The sequence below is a fragment of the Ciconia boyciana genome, chromosome 8 (genome assembly GCF_034638445.1).
Source record: "Ciconia boyciana chromosome 8, ASM3463844v1, whole genome shotgun sequence".
Taxonomy (NCBI): domain Eukaryota; kingdom Metazoa; phylum Chordata; class Aves; order Ciconiiformes; family Ciconiidae; genus Ciconia; species Ciconia boyciana.
In genome coordinates, this window is record NC_132941.1 from 44,809,544 (window position 1) to 44,825,662 (window position 16,119).

A 16,119-nucleotide genomic window follows, 5' to 3' on the forward strand; every position below is an offset into this window, starting at 1 on the left:
CCCATCTCCCAGTTTCTGGGAGATCCCTGAGATTCCAGTGGAGCACACTGGCATCTGAGAGGCCACCAGCACTAGGGCTCAGCAGATCTGGATCAGGCCATGGACACCTCTAATGCACAGCGTAGAAAATATGAATTCGTCTTTAGCCTGCTGCGTTCCATTGGCTTGGTCCCCCACTCTCTTAATATCTGGTCTCTTAATATCTCCTTTCCTTCCTTTTCCCTTGCTCTAAACTCTCCCTTCCTTTCATTCCACCTTATTTTCCCCTCATACACACTTTTACCTTAACCTCGCAAGTCAAAGAAAGCTGTGCCTGCCCCTGAGCCAGATGCTAGTGAATCACGTTATTGGAAGCCCTTCTGAGTCAGCACTAAACCAGTGCTCAAGCAGAGTGTTTTTAGAGCTGCCATTTTTGACGTGCCATAAAACAAAGGCTCCAATCACTCAGAGTCATTAAAATTCCCATGGCATTTTTTTGCAAGAGTGCAGACATTAACCTGGCTGTCCTGAACAAAATCCAGCCTGAGTGATTACCCACAGCATATCTTAATTCTCCTGTGGTTTCATTTGGACATGGCACAGCAAAATTTCACTGTTGATGCTCTGTATTGTTCAACATCTGCCATGGTCCACCCGAGAGTCAGCCACATTTCAGTAGTAAATGAGATCTTCAGAATGGGAAGGTTAATAAACAACGTATTATACAGGATGGATAATTGCAAAATGCCATGCAATGAAAGAGCTACAGGCTTGCGATATGCTGCAATCTGCTTGGACTGTCACCATGCAAACTCTTTTTTTGAATGCTCATTCCTATAATAACTGTAAAGCATTAGTAGAGTAATTTGGAATCTTTCTGCATGAGCTCATGTAAAGGCCCTTACTGATATATGAAGGATCCTATACTGATATGACCTCTATAAGATGTATGTCGGAGGTGTGTTCCAAACTGTAAGAGGTAGTCCCGGAACAAGAGGGGGCCCATTCATGGGTAGCAAACAGTTTCACAAACAAGAGAGGGCTATGCAGACAAGAGTCTTATCTTTGAGGATTAGCTAGTGGGGTATTTTTTTAATTCACTGGGATTTAGTAAAGTTGTCCCAAACTCTAGGACAGTTCTGATCTGCTTGCAAGGTTAACTATTCTGTTCAAGGCCTACCTCTTCCCGCACTAGATGCCAAAAGCTGAAGCTGAAAAACAACAGCTCCTCTGGAAAACCAAGCATGAAAGTGTACCTGTCCTTTATAACAGCCTTTTCTAAAGCATCTAAGAGAGGACTAGAAGGCACTCAAGACTTGATGGACATTTCATACACAATAACCACCTCATTAAGGTTTAATGAGATGCCTACAAACCTGTTCCAATGCAGATCCCCTAGCTTAAAAGCAGAACAACACCTCTAAGCTCCCAAAAAAGGCAGAGCCAGTGAGAGAAAGAAATCCTGACCTACTCCACATCCAGACGGAAACAGTGATACCCATGACCTAGCTCCTGTTCTGGCACTGTGCTCCTGTAGCACTGTTTTCCTGTAGCTGTTGACCTGTGTGGAAAGAGGACTTTGTACCTTGAACCTGATGGGATGTAAGCAGTAGGATGCTTGCATGGATGAAGGAAAAGCAAAGGAGAAGCGTGGACCTAGACATTATTTTTAGGCCCCTTGACAAAAGTCTGACATTTTAAAGGGCCTTAAAATGGGCATGAATTGCATTTTACACCTATTCAAAATGTCCTTTATTTTATCTGATTGATGAATGGAAAAATCACCTTCAAAGAGTTATGGATGGAGACAGACAGAAGACAGACAGAAGACAGACAGACATGTCTGCTATGTCTCAATAGACAGGTATCTGTAACTGCTTCTTTCAGGCCATCTGCTGTTAAGAGAGTTGTCCTCCATATGCAAGGTCTTAGAGCTTAGCCTAGCCTCTGCAGGCCAAGACAAAATGCTGTTCATTTCAGGTCTTACTTGGCAGCCACAGAGGTAGCTGGAGGAAATCCAATATTCCCTGAAAAGGTCTTAAAATGTTCACAAACTGCATTTTTCTTTAATGCAAGTTCTTGTGGCAAAATTAAGCACACTTGTTTTTTTCTCTCTCTCCCCTCCATTCTAGTCACCTCCCTGCACCTCGTCTACGCTGCCAGGATTCTCACGGACTAATCACTTGGTGAGATCTTGTTGCTTCCCCCTGGAATCCAGTGAAACAAGGCTGGAGGATCTGATGCTATCACTTAGGGAAGCAAAGAGCTCCTGCTTTCCTTCCAAACAGCAGCAGCCCCCATTCTGGGATGAGGAGGGGGTTCTCTCTGGCCCTGACTGAGAACAAGGTGCGTAGTGTTTTCCTGTTGCACAGGAAGACACCCCTCTATAGGAATGATTTCCATCTCTGAACAGCAAGCGATGCTTAACATTACATTGATGTAGACTTGGGAGTGCAGACATAGCCAAATTAGGAGCTAATTGGTGCACTGGGGATTGACTGTTGGGCCCCCTTGGCTGCTGGGATGTGATCGGAAAGAGAGAGAGAGAGAGAGAAAGGGAGAGAGCAGGAGCCGTCCTCTGCCGACGCCTCTCTAAAGGTTGGGATTCCTGAGGCCGCTGCTGTCTTAGTGCTGTCAAGGTCAGCAGGTTCAGGTTCACTGAACGGTCAGGATGGTTTGAATTACTGGCACTGCCTGCCGATTCCTCCACTGATCGTGATCTGTCTTCCAGCGCCGGCTGTGGGATGCTGCTCCCTGGCCATGTGCTGCGCTCGGTGTGGGGCACAGGGAATGTCGGAGGCAGATGCTCTTGTTAAGAGGATAAGTTTTTAGGAAGATTTAAGGAGCCAAGGCAATGCCGAAGAAAGGCACATACTCCATGTGCTGAGCACATGGAGACCAGGCTTCCAGAAACAGCAGTTCTGATCCGTTTTTCTTTTACCTGGAGAACTGCCCCCTGCAAGCTTCTGCCTTTCATGAAAGTTAGGAGAATGGCTTGAACGGGGCCTATCAAACCCTTACGGGGTGAAAAACCTGTTGGTGAAGATTTCTGTCCAATTCTATATAAGCAAAATGCTTAGTGAGCAAAGACTAACGTGCGAGTCTTTATGTAAACCACACTGCTAGGACATTTTCTCCCCAAACACACACTGTGTGACCAGGCTAAATGGCAGGGGTAGCCAGGCATGTTCCTACAAGGTTGTCTGCAAAGAACACCAGAAGGTGCTCAGAAAGCTGCCTGCCAGCATGCACCCCAGCAGGCAGGCTTGGAGCCACTGAAAGGGACCTCACCGGAGCAGGTGGGGAGAAGCCGTGCCTGCAGGGGTGTGAGTATGCACAGGCAGGCTGCTAGTGTCACAGATGTGTGCTTGGGGTGGCATCAGCGTGCGGCTGAGTGCCTACGTGTGTGCGTGTGCGACTATACTGTCCACATGTGCTGCCCAAGCATCCATAGCAGCAGTGACAGCAGAAGTAAGCATGTGAGAAAGAGCAGGGCAGGAGAGAGCAACAAAAGGGAATCAGAAAAGGACTGGGGGCTGTGTGGAAGTAGTGTCCAGTGTTTGTCTTTGACAAGAACGTCTCCACAGGCATCACTGACTGGCTTTCGGTGGAGTTGCACTACAAAGAAATCTGGCCCTCTCAGTCCATAAGCTAGAGTGCTTATTTTTGCTTCTTATTCTGAGGTTTGTCATGTACCTCTGTGAGTTGGTTAGCTCCTGGGTGCAGTCAGCTACATCTGCCTCTAGCTATGTATACGTAGCTTTCGTACTCACACCTCTGCATTTGCCTACCATGCACATTTCTACGCCTGGAGGAAACTCAGGGTAATGCTGATAATGGAGTTGCAAGGGGCTGCCCATACCTGGTGCCCATACATGAGGCCTCTTGTGCAGCACTCTCAGTGCTCACCAAGACGTGGAGGAGATCAGGGTTAACATCATGCAACCTCCACTGTAAAAGGGAAGCCCCTGCCTCCTCTAAGCTCAGTGCAGGTATTGTAAGCAAGTTCTCTGTGTGGCCTGGTCCCTATGCATTAGGAAGTACGTTGTGCCTACCATCACCTCTGCTCTTGACTCCTCTCCCAGTTACCTCTTCTACTGCAGAGCAATGGGCTCTGGCAAGAAGGGTCAGGGACAGTGCCCAGTATCGTGCTGGTTTACATTAATGAGATACACACAGTGTAATCCAGCAATGGAGTCAGCTCTACAAAAGGAGGTAATAGCAGGCTGCCATGAACAGAGCAGCTCAGGTAATTGGTTTATCTATCTAGAAGCAGTAGTAGCAATCTCTGCACAGACAAAGTAGCAGTAAAGTCTCTTCCTTAAGGCTATTTCCTTTGTCTTTTCAATTGCTTGCACATCCATGTGAGAGAGAGAGAGAGAGAGGAAGAGAGAGCGAGCTAGAGAGAGAGAGGGAGAAATGTTAATTTGTGAATTAATGGCTTTTCTCAGCGGAATTGTAAATTCAAATGTCACCTCACAGGGTGACACTACGCTGGGCTGCTGAAGAAGCAATGATAAGATCCCCCCCCCATCCCCATGCCGACATATACCCATGCCCCTCCCTCCCTGAAAGATAGCTACGGAGTGGAACATGCTACTTTTAATTTGCAATAACACCACAGCAGAGGGATGCAAGAATGACTGCTTTCCGACCCTCCCTTCCACAACAAGCCGGGCCACATCTTTCCCTTTCCACTTCTACCTCCTTCCACCCCCTCTTCAATCCTTCCCATTTTAAACTGAGTCCAAGACAACACATTATCTGAACTCCCCCCACCCCAAACTAATCAAAGGATGAGCTAAGGGAGGGCTCTTTAGAACGGATGCCTCTGCAACCCTCTCCTCTCCTGCAATAATCAGGTGAATTAATGACCCTGAAGTTAAAGTGAGCGCTGATACTCAGGCGTTGTGCAGCGTAGGGGAGAAAGCCTTCATTGTTTTCGAGCAGGAGGCGGGCAGCAGCAAGGGAGATTCATGGATGGAGATTGAATATGCAATTTTCTTTCACCTTGCCAAGAGCTGCCCCTGGGCTGTGCCTGGCCTAAATTTTTTTTTCCTCTTGCCATCTCTGCCTTATCCGGCCCTCCCACCTCCCTTCCATTCTTTCCAGAAAATTACCTTCAAAATTGATTTCCACTTTTACAAACAAATATAATGGGAACATGAGGGGGAAAAAAAAATCTTGGGCTGTGATGAATTAGGGCTGTCAGGTGCTTCCAAGTCTCCTTTGTTTTTGTTTTACTGCCCGTTAGGTTCTTTGTTTTTCCAGCAACTGGGAATAGTGCCCCTGCCCACACAGTCCCTACGGTCCATGGCTACCGTCACAGGATATGTCCATCACCTGATGTCATCACTGTGTTATCCCTGCTCTCCATCACTGTGATGCAAACAGCCACTGCTAACAGCAGACTGCTCCAGCCCTTCACACCACGATGCAACTGATCTCCTCGTGGAGACACTGCATGTCCCACAGTGCCGGTGACCTGGCTCCTACAGCCACGGTACAGCTCCATTGATTTGCCTCTGATCTTCTTCACCCTGCTCCTCCTCTTCTCCTTTGCCTTATTCAGCTGATTCTTGATGGAGGTTTCCCAGCCCTCTCTGTTCTGATAGATCAGCCTGGGTCATCGGCATGTCACCTTGATCCCTGCTGTGCCTCAGTGCCATGTCACCTTGATTCCATAGCAGTATTGCCCTTATGTCTCATTGCCATGTCACTTGACCCCAAACTAGTGTCATCCCTTTCTCCCACTGTCGTGGCACCCTGATCCACTGTTATACCAGTCACCGACAACCCTCTGAAATACCATTTGCCTGCACATTGCCAGCTGTTCCTGATCCCTTTTGCAGTTTGTTCTGTCATCCACTGTGCATTAACCTGGGATCCTCATGGATCCAGGCACCGTGCTCCCTCTGACTCCCATACTCTTTACATCCATGAAAAAATGTAACAGTCACCTCCCTGAATGCCGGCAGACCCAGTGTACAACTCATCTAGAGTGGGCAAGAAGATCCAGAGAGAGACAGGCACCAGCAAAGCTAGGGAGCAGCCTCTGCACAGGTGGACAGGCAGAGCAGGCAGAGATGCTGGGAGGAGTTGTAGCTGCCTGACTCCTGCTGACACATCAGCTGCAACAACCCCTCCCAGGAATGAGTCAAAAAGTGGAAGGAGAAGATCTAACCACAGGCTAAATACCCATAAATAAACAGTCAGACAAGCATACGTTCGCGGCACTCACACAAATAAAGAAAAGCTCTATGCATAAGTAAGACTCACAAAATGTAGCCAATAACATTTAAAGACACAAGAATGCAAACTGGGACACAAGGAGGTACTAATGCAGGTGCGTGTCAATTAAATGTAATTTCTGAATAAACAACTTACAAAAATATACATACACTAACTAAACGAAAACCTGGAACTCAAAGTAATTTCCTTAAATTCACATATACAAAATTAAATCATGTAAACAAATACAAACTATTTACATAAATAAACAACCTTCACACAGGCAAGAACAACCGATATATATATACAACATACACACAAATATATAACCCCAATGCAAATACACATCTGTACAAACTATATACAGAAGTGCACAGCACTAACAGGCTACATATTCATATCCAGCAACCACAAAGATACAGTGATACTCCAAGTATGTAACAACACATACACACAGAATATACATACAAATATACAACATTCACATATATGCTCAAAATGTGAATACAAATACCTGGCATTCATAGAAATACATAGCACTAATACTGAGCCATACATGCCCAGACATCCATATGATCCACAGTATGCATTCTCCTACTAGGCAGTATTATACACAGCTTAACATACACATTTTCCAGGTCTCCATAGGCATGCACAAAAATACGGGTCCAACCTGCCACTCACCCCAGTACATAAGCACAGATAAGTAGAAACCAGTGATCCTAACACAGAAATACAAAAAACAAACAGGCGTGCATTCCTAGAGACACAAATACACAAGCAGAGACGCACACAAATACAGCTGAAGCCAGACCAGCTTGTCTTCAGATAGTACCAAACCCTGCCAAACTAAGCAGCACTATAAGCTTTAGAAGCAGAGCATTCTGTCCAAACTGCTTTCTGTGATGTAAGCTGTTAACTCTCCCTTACCTGAAGTCCTCCTGAGCAATGCGTACCCCCCAAATCCTCAGGGTGTGTGCAGACACACACACACACACACACACAAATATACTGTCTCTCTTGCTTACGACTGACCTCCAGATTCATGATGCAACAGCCCACATTTCTGACAGTGCTGTGCTGCTTAATCATTGTCCTCTCCTTTATCCAGTTTCTCCCTCCTCTCTTTTTCCACACATACTCTCCCTTTTCTGACCATCCTCCTGCAGTTTATTTAGAGAGGTGCAGGATGAGTAGCAGGCGCCTTTCTTATGTCCTCCTAGGAGTCTCACCAGCCAAAGACCCTCAGGAGGGAGAAGTGGGTGGCTGCTGAGAGTAAACTCCCTCTTCAATTTACATTTTCATCTGGAGTGGAAGGGAGTGTTACCTACACTTGTGTGTATAGACACAATGAGCCTGGATGTCCCCTGTGACCACCACTGCTTGCAGCAATACACCATTGCTGCAAGCTAGCCACTGGAAACTCAGCCACACTGCATGAAACAACACAGTCCCAGGGAAAGTAGGAGGAAGACACTGTGAGAGTGTGAAACACTCCAGAAAGTGCTCGCTCCATGTGCACAGCCATAAACTGCTGGGTGCACACCCCACAACTGTGTGTGATGGTTGGAACGTGGGGTTAGCACCTGAGGCAATGTAACTGCGTGTGTCTCCAGTGTCATTAAGACTATTGCTGACCTGCAATAAAGCAATCATATAGAATAACGCAAACACATCAACTGTGGTGACAAGAAATCACAGCATGAAACAATGCAGCCGCACCACAGACAGTACTACTGTTGTGTCACCTGCAGGGGTCCAAACATACTCTGTTGTCGTCCACAACGCAACAGTTTTGGGAGAACAGAAATACACCTAATATGCCCAGAGATTAACATACATCAGATGCCATGATACAGTCAAGTGGAATGACTCACTCATACTCTTTGCAAACGTATGCAGGCAGCACAGGAAAATGAATGTATTTCCCTACAGGACAGTTAAGGGCTAGCCCTCTCTGCACTAGTGCAACTACAGCACTGGTAAAGCATCATCATACTGCAGATGACAGCATAAGCACGCTGTATGTCCTGAAACAACCCCAGTATGCTGTGGAACAATATGGTCATACTTCGTGAAAACACAAAATTCTCAATGCAGCGCTGCAGTGACATAGCTGTATTGACTTCACTCTTATGGCCAGGTGACAGTCTGTTGTCAGTCAACACTAGTAACAACTATATGAATTGCGATGACAGTACAGTACAGCCTGCACCAGCGTACCAACAATTACCACATTGAAACAACCTTACTGCATGCAATGATGCAGACATACCACCAGAAAAAATTCACAGCCACCTCTGTGAAGAGTGTAATGGCCTTGAGTGTAATGGGGCAGCATAGCAAGCAGTGATACAGTTAATCTCATCATTAGTGTCACAAACCCACAACCTATAGTGCTACAGTTACAACAACATAACCACAGCCACACTGCCTGCAAACGCATATTGATGCCACTGACAATGACACAAAGTCACCTGAAATGTCACAACTACGTCTCCCAAATTATATTATCATTGCCACTCTGAACAACACAAATGGGATCATACTTGCAGTGGCATGCTCAGCTGCTGTATATCTGCTCAGAAACTCAGACCTTCTTAAACACATTACACACCTCTCCTCTCTGCACTACTTTCCACTTCGACAATTGAGTTCAAAATTTTCTTCAAGACAGCCTATGTCCTGGGGCAGTATCTAAAAAAACAACTTTCAGGACTGGGACTGTTGCAGATCTCCCTGCCTCACGCTCCTCCTGAAGGAGGCATTTCTACTTTTCCAGTAGGAAAATCCCCAAGCTGAGCACTGTCAAAACCCTGCCCTGCAGTCAGAGTCCTCCCATTCGGAGTGAGGGGAGAGAAAACCACCTGTAACAAAAGCAATGCTTCTCAGTGGAGGGTGTCGAGGTAATAACAGTCAGAAAATTATGTGTGCAGCACCAAAGAGAAGGGCAGTGATGCTGCCCATCCTGCAGCTACAGGATGAACAGTGCAAGTGCTCCTACTAGTAGTCAGCACCTGCTAGTAGTCAGCACCCTGTTCTGCATAGCTCAACCCCATTTTGAAGCGCACGGTGAACCACCTGTACTGATACAGCTAACACTCGTTGGAAAACATCACCAGACCTGCCGAAATGTTGGTGACCCTTTACTGTCCCCCGGCACTGACACAGCCCTGCATCACTTACTTCAATGTAAATCACTCTAATCATCAAAATGACAGGTGAAGAAAGGAAAGGAGGAACTTCTGCCTTCTCAGGTTTGTTCCCTCATCTCCGCTGGGGATTCCTTTACTGCAAACAGCCCGAGTATTATTGCCATTTACAGTAGTAATCACTCCGTCCCCTCCTCTCCCACAAACCTACTGCTGATATTAGCACTGATCATACTAACAAGCCTGTGGGTTTTATTACTACTGATACTAATAATACTGGACACATTACGTCTGCTCCTGCCAATAACAAGCTGCAGATATGATCCCTGCTAATGCCAATAATACTGGGGGATATTATCTCTGCCATTGTCGGCACCGCAGATATTATTGCCAGTAATGCTGTCAAATACTACAGATCTTGTCAGGGACCAAGATTAATAATGCTGAGAATGTTACAGCACCAGCCTCATGGGAACACGAATCCCAAATGAGAATTTGGGTCTATAGGGGAAGTCTGTGGCCTGCTATGGAGAGAAAGAGCTATCTCTAACAAGAGTGGTTTTGTAAAGATCCCAAAAGTTTCACCCAGCTGGAGATGCTGTGGTATGCAGGAAACAGTTTGAAATATTGTTTTCGTATTATCTAATTATCTGTCTGTCTATCCATCTATCCATCCACCTAGCTATCCATCCTTCCCTTTCTCCCCATCTCTCCCTTCTTCTCCTTATACAGTGCTCAAGACTACAGTATGAGTGATACTAATTTTTTGTTAGTGCCTCTGGGTCACTCCAGTTCTCATCCTTTTAGCTATCAATCGGGGGTTATGGAACAACAGAAATATTTGCATATTATTTTTCCCCTTTATCCTTCTGCACTTCTTGTTGCTTCTCCTTAGTCTGACAATGACCCTGCTGAGCTTGGCCTGCCATCACAGCATAGTACAACATTAGGATCGTGAAAAGCCAGGAATTCCTGTTTCCAGCTGTAGCTTGATACTGCAAGACCCGCAGTGGTCTTGGGAAAGTCATTACATGCTGCAGGGCCACTTCTGCCTCTGGAAGATGGTGGGTGTAAGTGGTGGGGAAGGTCAAAGGGAAATTACAGCAACGTTGGCTGTGCCCATAGACTGCAAGAAATGGCACACGCTGTGCTGCAGAAGTGGTGGTGAAATTTTGGAAATTTTGGTGAAATTATTTTAAAAATCGTAGGAGACCAACTCTCTGCTTTGTCTAATCTGTCAAGGAAGTCAGAGGGTTTACAATCACTGGTCAAAAACTGAAACAAAAGGAATACACGGTCTTAACAGGGCAAATCCTGACCATCCTTCCTAGGCACTCACCTGAGGAAGACACACTGAGTTTCAAGGAAGGACTTCTGATCTGACAGTTCTTGTTGTGACTAGCATACACTCAGAGCTACCTCCCTGCTAGCTCGCTCTCAATGCCATAGTCTTCCCAGGTCACCCTTGCAGTTGCAGCCAGCACATTTGGTAGGTTGGGATTTCCTCTCTTCCCTCTAACTCCCTGTGAGGGACACACCTGGCTGTCAGCGTCCATCGCTGAGCCCACCTCATGCATCCATTTGGCTCCTTCTGTCCAACTCGGGAGTTCTGCTACATCATCTTGACACATAATTATCTCTCCTCTTCTTAATCATCTGTGCTACTGTCTAATGTAGGCACCAGCTGCAGCAAGGAGGACCTGGGGGAGGGGGTGTGCTCAGATAGAGGCTCCTCTGTCTTTCTCCCACCCTGTTCCCCCCAGCCATCACAGAGGTTGCTAACAAGGTTTTCAGAACTGGGGATTCAGGAGCAGCTTGGTACTTCCCCCCTTTCTGCTGAACTGCATTCCTCACAGAGGAATCCTTGCAGCAGAGCTGGTCCAACAGAGCAGAAAGAAAGAGAGAGCAGTGCTGCTTCTTCTGCCTCCTCTAGGGAAGAGCCACCCGCAAAATGCTGGGAAAGTGCATTGGGAGCTCATAAGGGCTTGTCAATGTGAGAATAAACCCTGCAGCTAAGAAACTGCAACAAAACAGTGCTCAGAAGCTCTGGGAAATACTGAGAAGGTGTATGCATCCATCATGAGCATGAAAGAAATACCTGCACTGGATTCCTTGCCAGGCTTTCCTAATCCACATCTCAGCTAGGAACAAGCAGAGCCCTCAGAGCTACAGGGGACATTGCCCAGGAGTGAGTGCAGGTCACCGGCTGTGCAAAACCTCCCCTTGGACCCTTCTAGCCTTAGGACCCAACGCTGCAAAGTGATGATGTCTTTCAGCATTTCTTAAGGCCAGTGTGAGCCCAGATAACTCAACTCTTGGCTAGGGGTGTTCAGCAGCTGGCAGGGGGTCCCATGCGAGGCTTCTCTGGGACGGGAGCATGACATCTCTCTGCAGCAGGTATGTGGGATGGCAGGATGAAGGCCGTTCTCTAAGGCAGTTGCAGCTGTGTCGTGTAACTGCCACCTAAAACTCTGAGAGCTAAAGACAAGCAATGTCTCCAGGACTGTCTGGTACGTTTTGGTTCCTAGTGGGGTATGTGGGCTCTTGGCCAACAGCAGGGAGTTGCAGAGTGTTGTCTGCCCTTCATAAATCAAATCTGGGATGAATTAAGGACAGACACAGAGATTTGTTCTCACTGTCAATATATCATTGTGAAGTGTCACAGTCTTAGAGGGCTGCTTGGTTGTTTATGTGTTTAATTGTGCTGCTTCAGAAAATCTCAGGTTCTGAGGCTGGAAGTGACTGCGTGGCTGCATCTAAAGTGGGATGATCTTTCCAGGTATTTGGAAAGAATAGCTGCTAAAGCCAGACTGAACTTCTTCATTTCAAAATGAGATATGGAGGCACCATGTTGAGAGCTGGTGATCACCACGCTGGACTGTATAAGAACAGGGGTTCACAAAAACCCCAAATAACTGGCAAGAGATTTGCACAACCATTAGAGAAACTTGTCACTCAGTTCAAAATGTCACTATTTCCTGTATATGTAATGACGGGAAATGCTGAAGGGATTTGCAATGTTTGCAGTCTCTTATTCTTGACATTTTTTGACTTTGAGGCATTGACTCAGCCCTTCCATTGCTAACACTTTTCTCTTAGCTGGGCCCTACTGCCATCTAGCTGGGAAATGGATCTTCCTCTGGGGCCTGATCCAATTTCCAATGACATCAGAAAAAATCTTCCCATTTTATTTAACAGGAGCTGGATTGGGTCCTTGCCTCTAGTTTTACTTTGTATTAGGGAGAAAGGGGTCACCATGACTGCCTTTTTTTCTTGGGATTATTGTGTTTATTTGGATCAAAAACTTACAGATGTGAACCTCACCAGAACCAATGCTGAGAAAATTACTAGCAAAACCCCAAAATGCAGCATCTCTCTCAGGAGAGCTTTCTCTTCTCACCACATATCACAGAGAACCCTCATGTTCTTTGGCACCACACAGCCCTGGGGTCACTGCACATGCAGCACACTGAGCCACCTGTACTACTAAGAGGTCCCCCCACGCAACAGGCAACAGCAGAAAACAACATACTGAAGGCAGGGCTGAACCGAACAAACTGGTCAGGCACTACTCTTAGAAAAGTTCGCCTCCTGGCCCTCAGTTTTTGAATGCATCAAATTATAAGAGCAAGATTTAAGAAAAAAGTTTACAAAGCCACCATAAAAGCACGAAGACCTTACCCACCCTCCCGACTCAGTCTATCTAGACCTGAGGTTCCAGCTTTTGGCTCACTTCGGGATTCACTTTGCCCTGAGTCCTTCCCAGCAGGTAGGACGCAAAAGGAGATAGCTTAATCCTAGTTCCTTAAAGCCCTAGCAAAAGGCTTAGATAACAACCTTAGGGCCACAGTACTCAGAAGACCTCCTGTTCTGCTTTCAGACTGTTGCAAGCCTGGCAGTTCTGCTGTGGTAGGTGCTACCCATTGAAAACTGGGCCCTTATGATCACCAGCTAATGTAGCTCATGGCACATCACAGGGCAGGAACTTGTTTGCAAGGGGAATGAAAGATAACTCCCACATTGCTGGTGCTTCTCCAAGACGGCATTTTGTTTGAAAACGAGTGAGTCGGGGAAACCATGTTTACCCGCAGTTCAAAGTCCGGGCACCTGCTGGCACCTGGGGAGTTCAGTTCCAGCCGTTTCCAGCAGTGAATGAACTTGGGATCAGCTCCAGCAATGGAGACGGCTCTCTGCCTGCCGAGCAGATGTCTGGAGACGCAGCCTGTCATGAAAGGGCCTCGGAAGAAGAGCATTCCAAGCCAGCAGGGCAGTGGCGGGGAACTGGTCTCTGTTGCTAAAACTGATCTAGCCCCTGGAGCAGCTGCAAACCTTGGCCTGAAATTGGAGCCTGTACATGGGGACAAAGAATATAAAAGGGAGGATGAGCTTCTCCCCTCCCCCTACCTTCATCACGTTTCCTCTTCTCGCCATTCGACCGAGGAATCCCCAGGATCCCGTTAATGGAGTAAGAGCCCACTGGATCATTGGAGGCACTGGAGACGGGAGGGGATGCTGTGCTGGGCACTGGACAAAAGGAAAAGGGAAAAAGGGCCATGAGGAGAGCAGCACAGCACTCAGGGATCCCCCAGCTGAAAGCTACGCATGCCACCAGTCTCACAGGAAAGCCTGGGCACTAAGCAGACTCCCAGTCTCCCACACTGAAGGACTCATACTCACTCTACTGCTAACGTTGCTGCATCCCAGCTTTGCCAGTCTGTTCCTATCCTATAGCTCCACAGCCTTCCAGTACGGGGCCATTAATAACAAGCAAGCGTATTCCATCAAGAAGCTAAACCTTGTTGTTATATCCCAGTTCAGAGCAGGCTTCCTAGTGCATGCCATGGTAACTGAGTGCAATGCGGCATAGCCCATATTCTCTAGTGACTTCCTAGTCTATCCATATTTTGCCAGATCATTTCCTCTCAGCATTTTTCCACCAGGAGCGCACATGTTCTGTCTTAGCCAGACCAGCCTCTTATGCGTCCACCCAAAACACTCATTGAAAAATTACCTTCTTAGCATAGGTTAGAAGCACTTCAGTGTTGGGCCAATAAATTCAGTTCCCTACTAGAACAAATGGTGAGTTGGTGATACATACTCCAACCCAGATTAATAAAAATCTAGTGTCTTCCTGTTGCACTGACCAATGTCAACTGGCAGACTCCTCCTGCCACTCAGGGCTATCCAAGATTGCTCATGAGTTTCCAATATATCAGAAATGACAAGTCATCCAGATTAGAAATGATCACTTCATGATAATCAGGGCTTTAGAGTATAGAAGAAGTAGAGCTATGCATCCAGTAGGCATGCCTATTATGTCCCAGCATGTCCCAGTAATGGAGAGAATATCCCAGTTCTCTTACAGGCCGCTACCCATCATTCAGCGCATAAAGCACTGACCTGAAGCAATCAATACCTCTAATACAAGCCTTCCAGGATGGAGCAGAACCTGTCAACACTATCTGATGTAGACCCACACTTCCCAGTACATCCCAGAGCAATGAGAGACTCCAGTAGCAGCACTCACAATCACTATCCCAGCTCAGCCAATGCACTCCCTAGACACTGCACTACTTTTCCAAGAAGGAATAACATCTGCCAACTCCATCTGTTGTGGTCAGTGATTCCCAGTCCAGTGAGCAAGTCCAGATTAAAAGGGCATCCAGAAATGCTCTTCCATACTGGCCCATTAATTTCATTGTGCTCCTGAACACAGTTCATGTACAGGATTGTATCTGCCAGCTCTGTCCCACGTAGACCAGTACTTTCCAGTAAATCCTTGTATAGCAGCTGATTCTCAGTAACCAACAGTAGCTAAGACAGTGTCATAGGCCACGAATAAGCCACTGTATTTCACAGTATCCCAGAACACTGCATGTTTTTTCCTGCTCTGAATTGTTACTGGATAAAGCTATGCTAGCGACAGCAGACACATGCACCATACAGCCTACAGAGTGAAAAGTACCTCAGCACACATCTAGCACACTACCTTTAAACACAACAGACTAGGAGACATTTGGTCACTTTATTACAGCCTCCGTCTTCTGCTCACTTTGATAAACCCATCTCCCCCAGCAGAAAATGCATTTTCTCAGTGAAATACACCCATGGGATACCTGACTGCAGAACTAGAACAATGAAGAACTCAGTTGTGAGGCATCAGGAATATCTTACCCATGTCTGTGTATTACTAGCTCTAAGAAATGGACCAGTTCCAGCAAAGGGAGAGAAGAGAAATTGGGAGAGAGAGTGGAAAAAAGAGTCAGAGTAAGAAGGAGACAAAAGGTGAAGACTGGTGCTTAGACAGGATAGTGGTAAATACTTCTCTCTAGGGAGGCAAAGGAGAGAGCGTGAACATGAAATGGATGTTAAGGCAGAATCACTTTGGGCAAACCCCTACCTTCGGCTGGTTTCTCTGCCATGATTCCCTTCTCTGCAATGCAATGAGGGAAACAAAGAACAGAAACCTCTGATTTCCATTGAGGTTTCTTTCCCCCCACCCCTCCTCCCTTTTGCTCTGCTTAGCATCTGCTTGTCAGACTTTGTTCCCTCAACTAAGCTTCATCATCATTTCCACTTGTCCTGTCACCACCCCTCATGCCAGTCTTCTTACCGATAGTATGTCCTGGTGCAGTCACACCTGTCCCGCTCCCGTCTGGTGTTGGGTGAAAAGGTTGCTGAACTTTGGTTCTGATGATCCTGCAAAAGAGCAAAACATGTTCAGAACTCAACTGCAACTTCTCTGCCTTTGCATACC

General features: G+C 46.6%; 1 protein-coding gene and 1 long non-coding RNA gene across 6 annotated transcripts in view; one reads left to right on the forward strand and one right to left on the reverse strand.

Moving 5' to 3' along the window:
- Positions 1-16,119, forward strand: part of LOC140655407 (uncharacterized) — a 191,965-nt gene that overhangs the window by 151,577 nt on the left and 24,269 nt on the right. The gene's annotated exons all lie outside the window — the stretch shown is intronic.
- The window catches only part of PAX2 (paired box 2), an 85,814-nt gene that overhangs the window by 35,502 nt on the left and 34,193 nt on the right, over positions 1-16,119 (reverse strand). For 3 of the 5 annotated variants that reach the window (XM_072869908.1, XM_072869907.1, XM_072869905.1), the window contains exons 4-5: positions 16,003-16,061; positions 13,767-13,886 (exon numbers count right to left, since the gene is read on the reverse strand). In XM_072869908.1, coding sequence (XP_072726009.1) covers positions 13,767-13,886; positions 16,003-16,061 — 179 coding nt within the window. Of the gene's footprint in view, positions 1-13,766; positions 13,887-15,975; positions 16,062-16,119 lie in introns of all 5 variants that reach the window. The other 2 variants (XM_072869909.1, XM_072869906.1) reach the window with 1 other exon arrangement.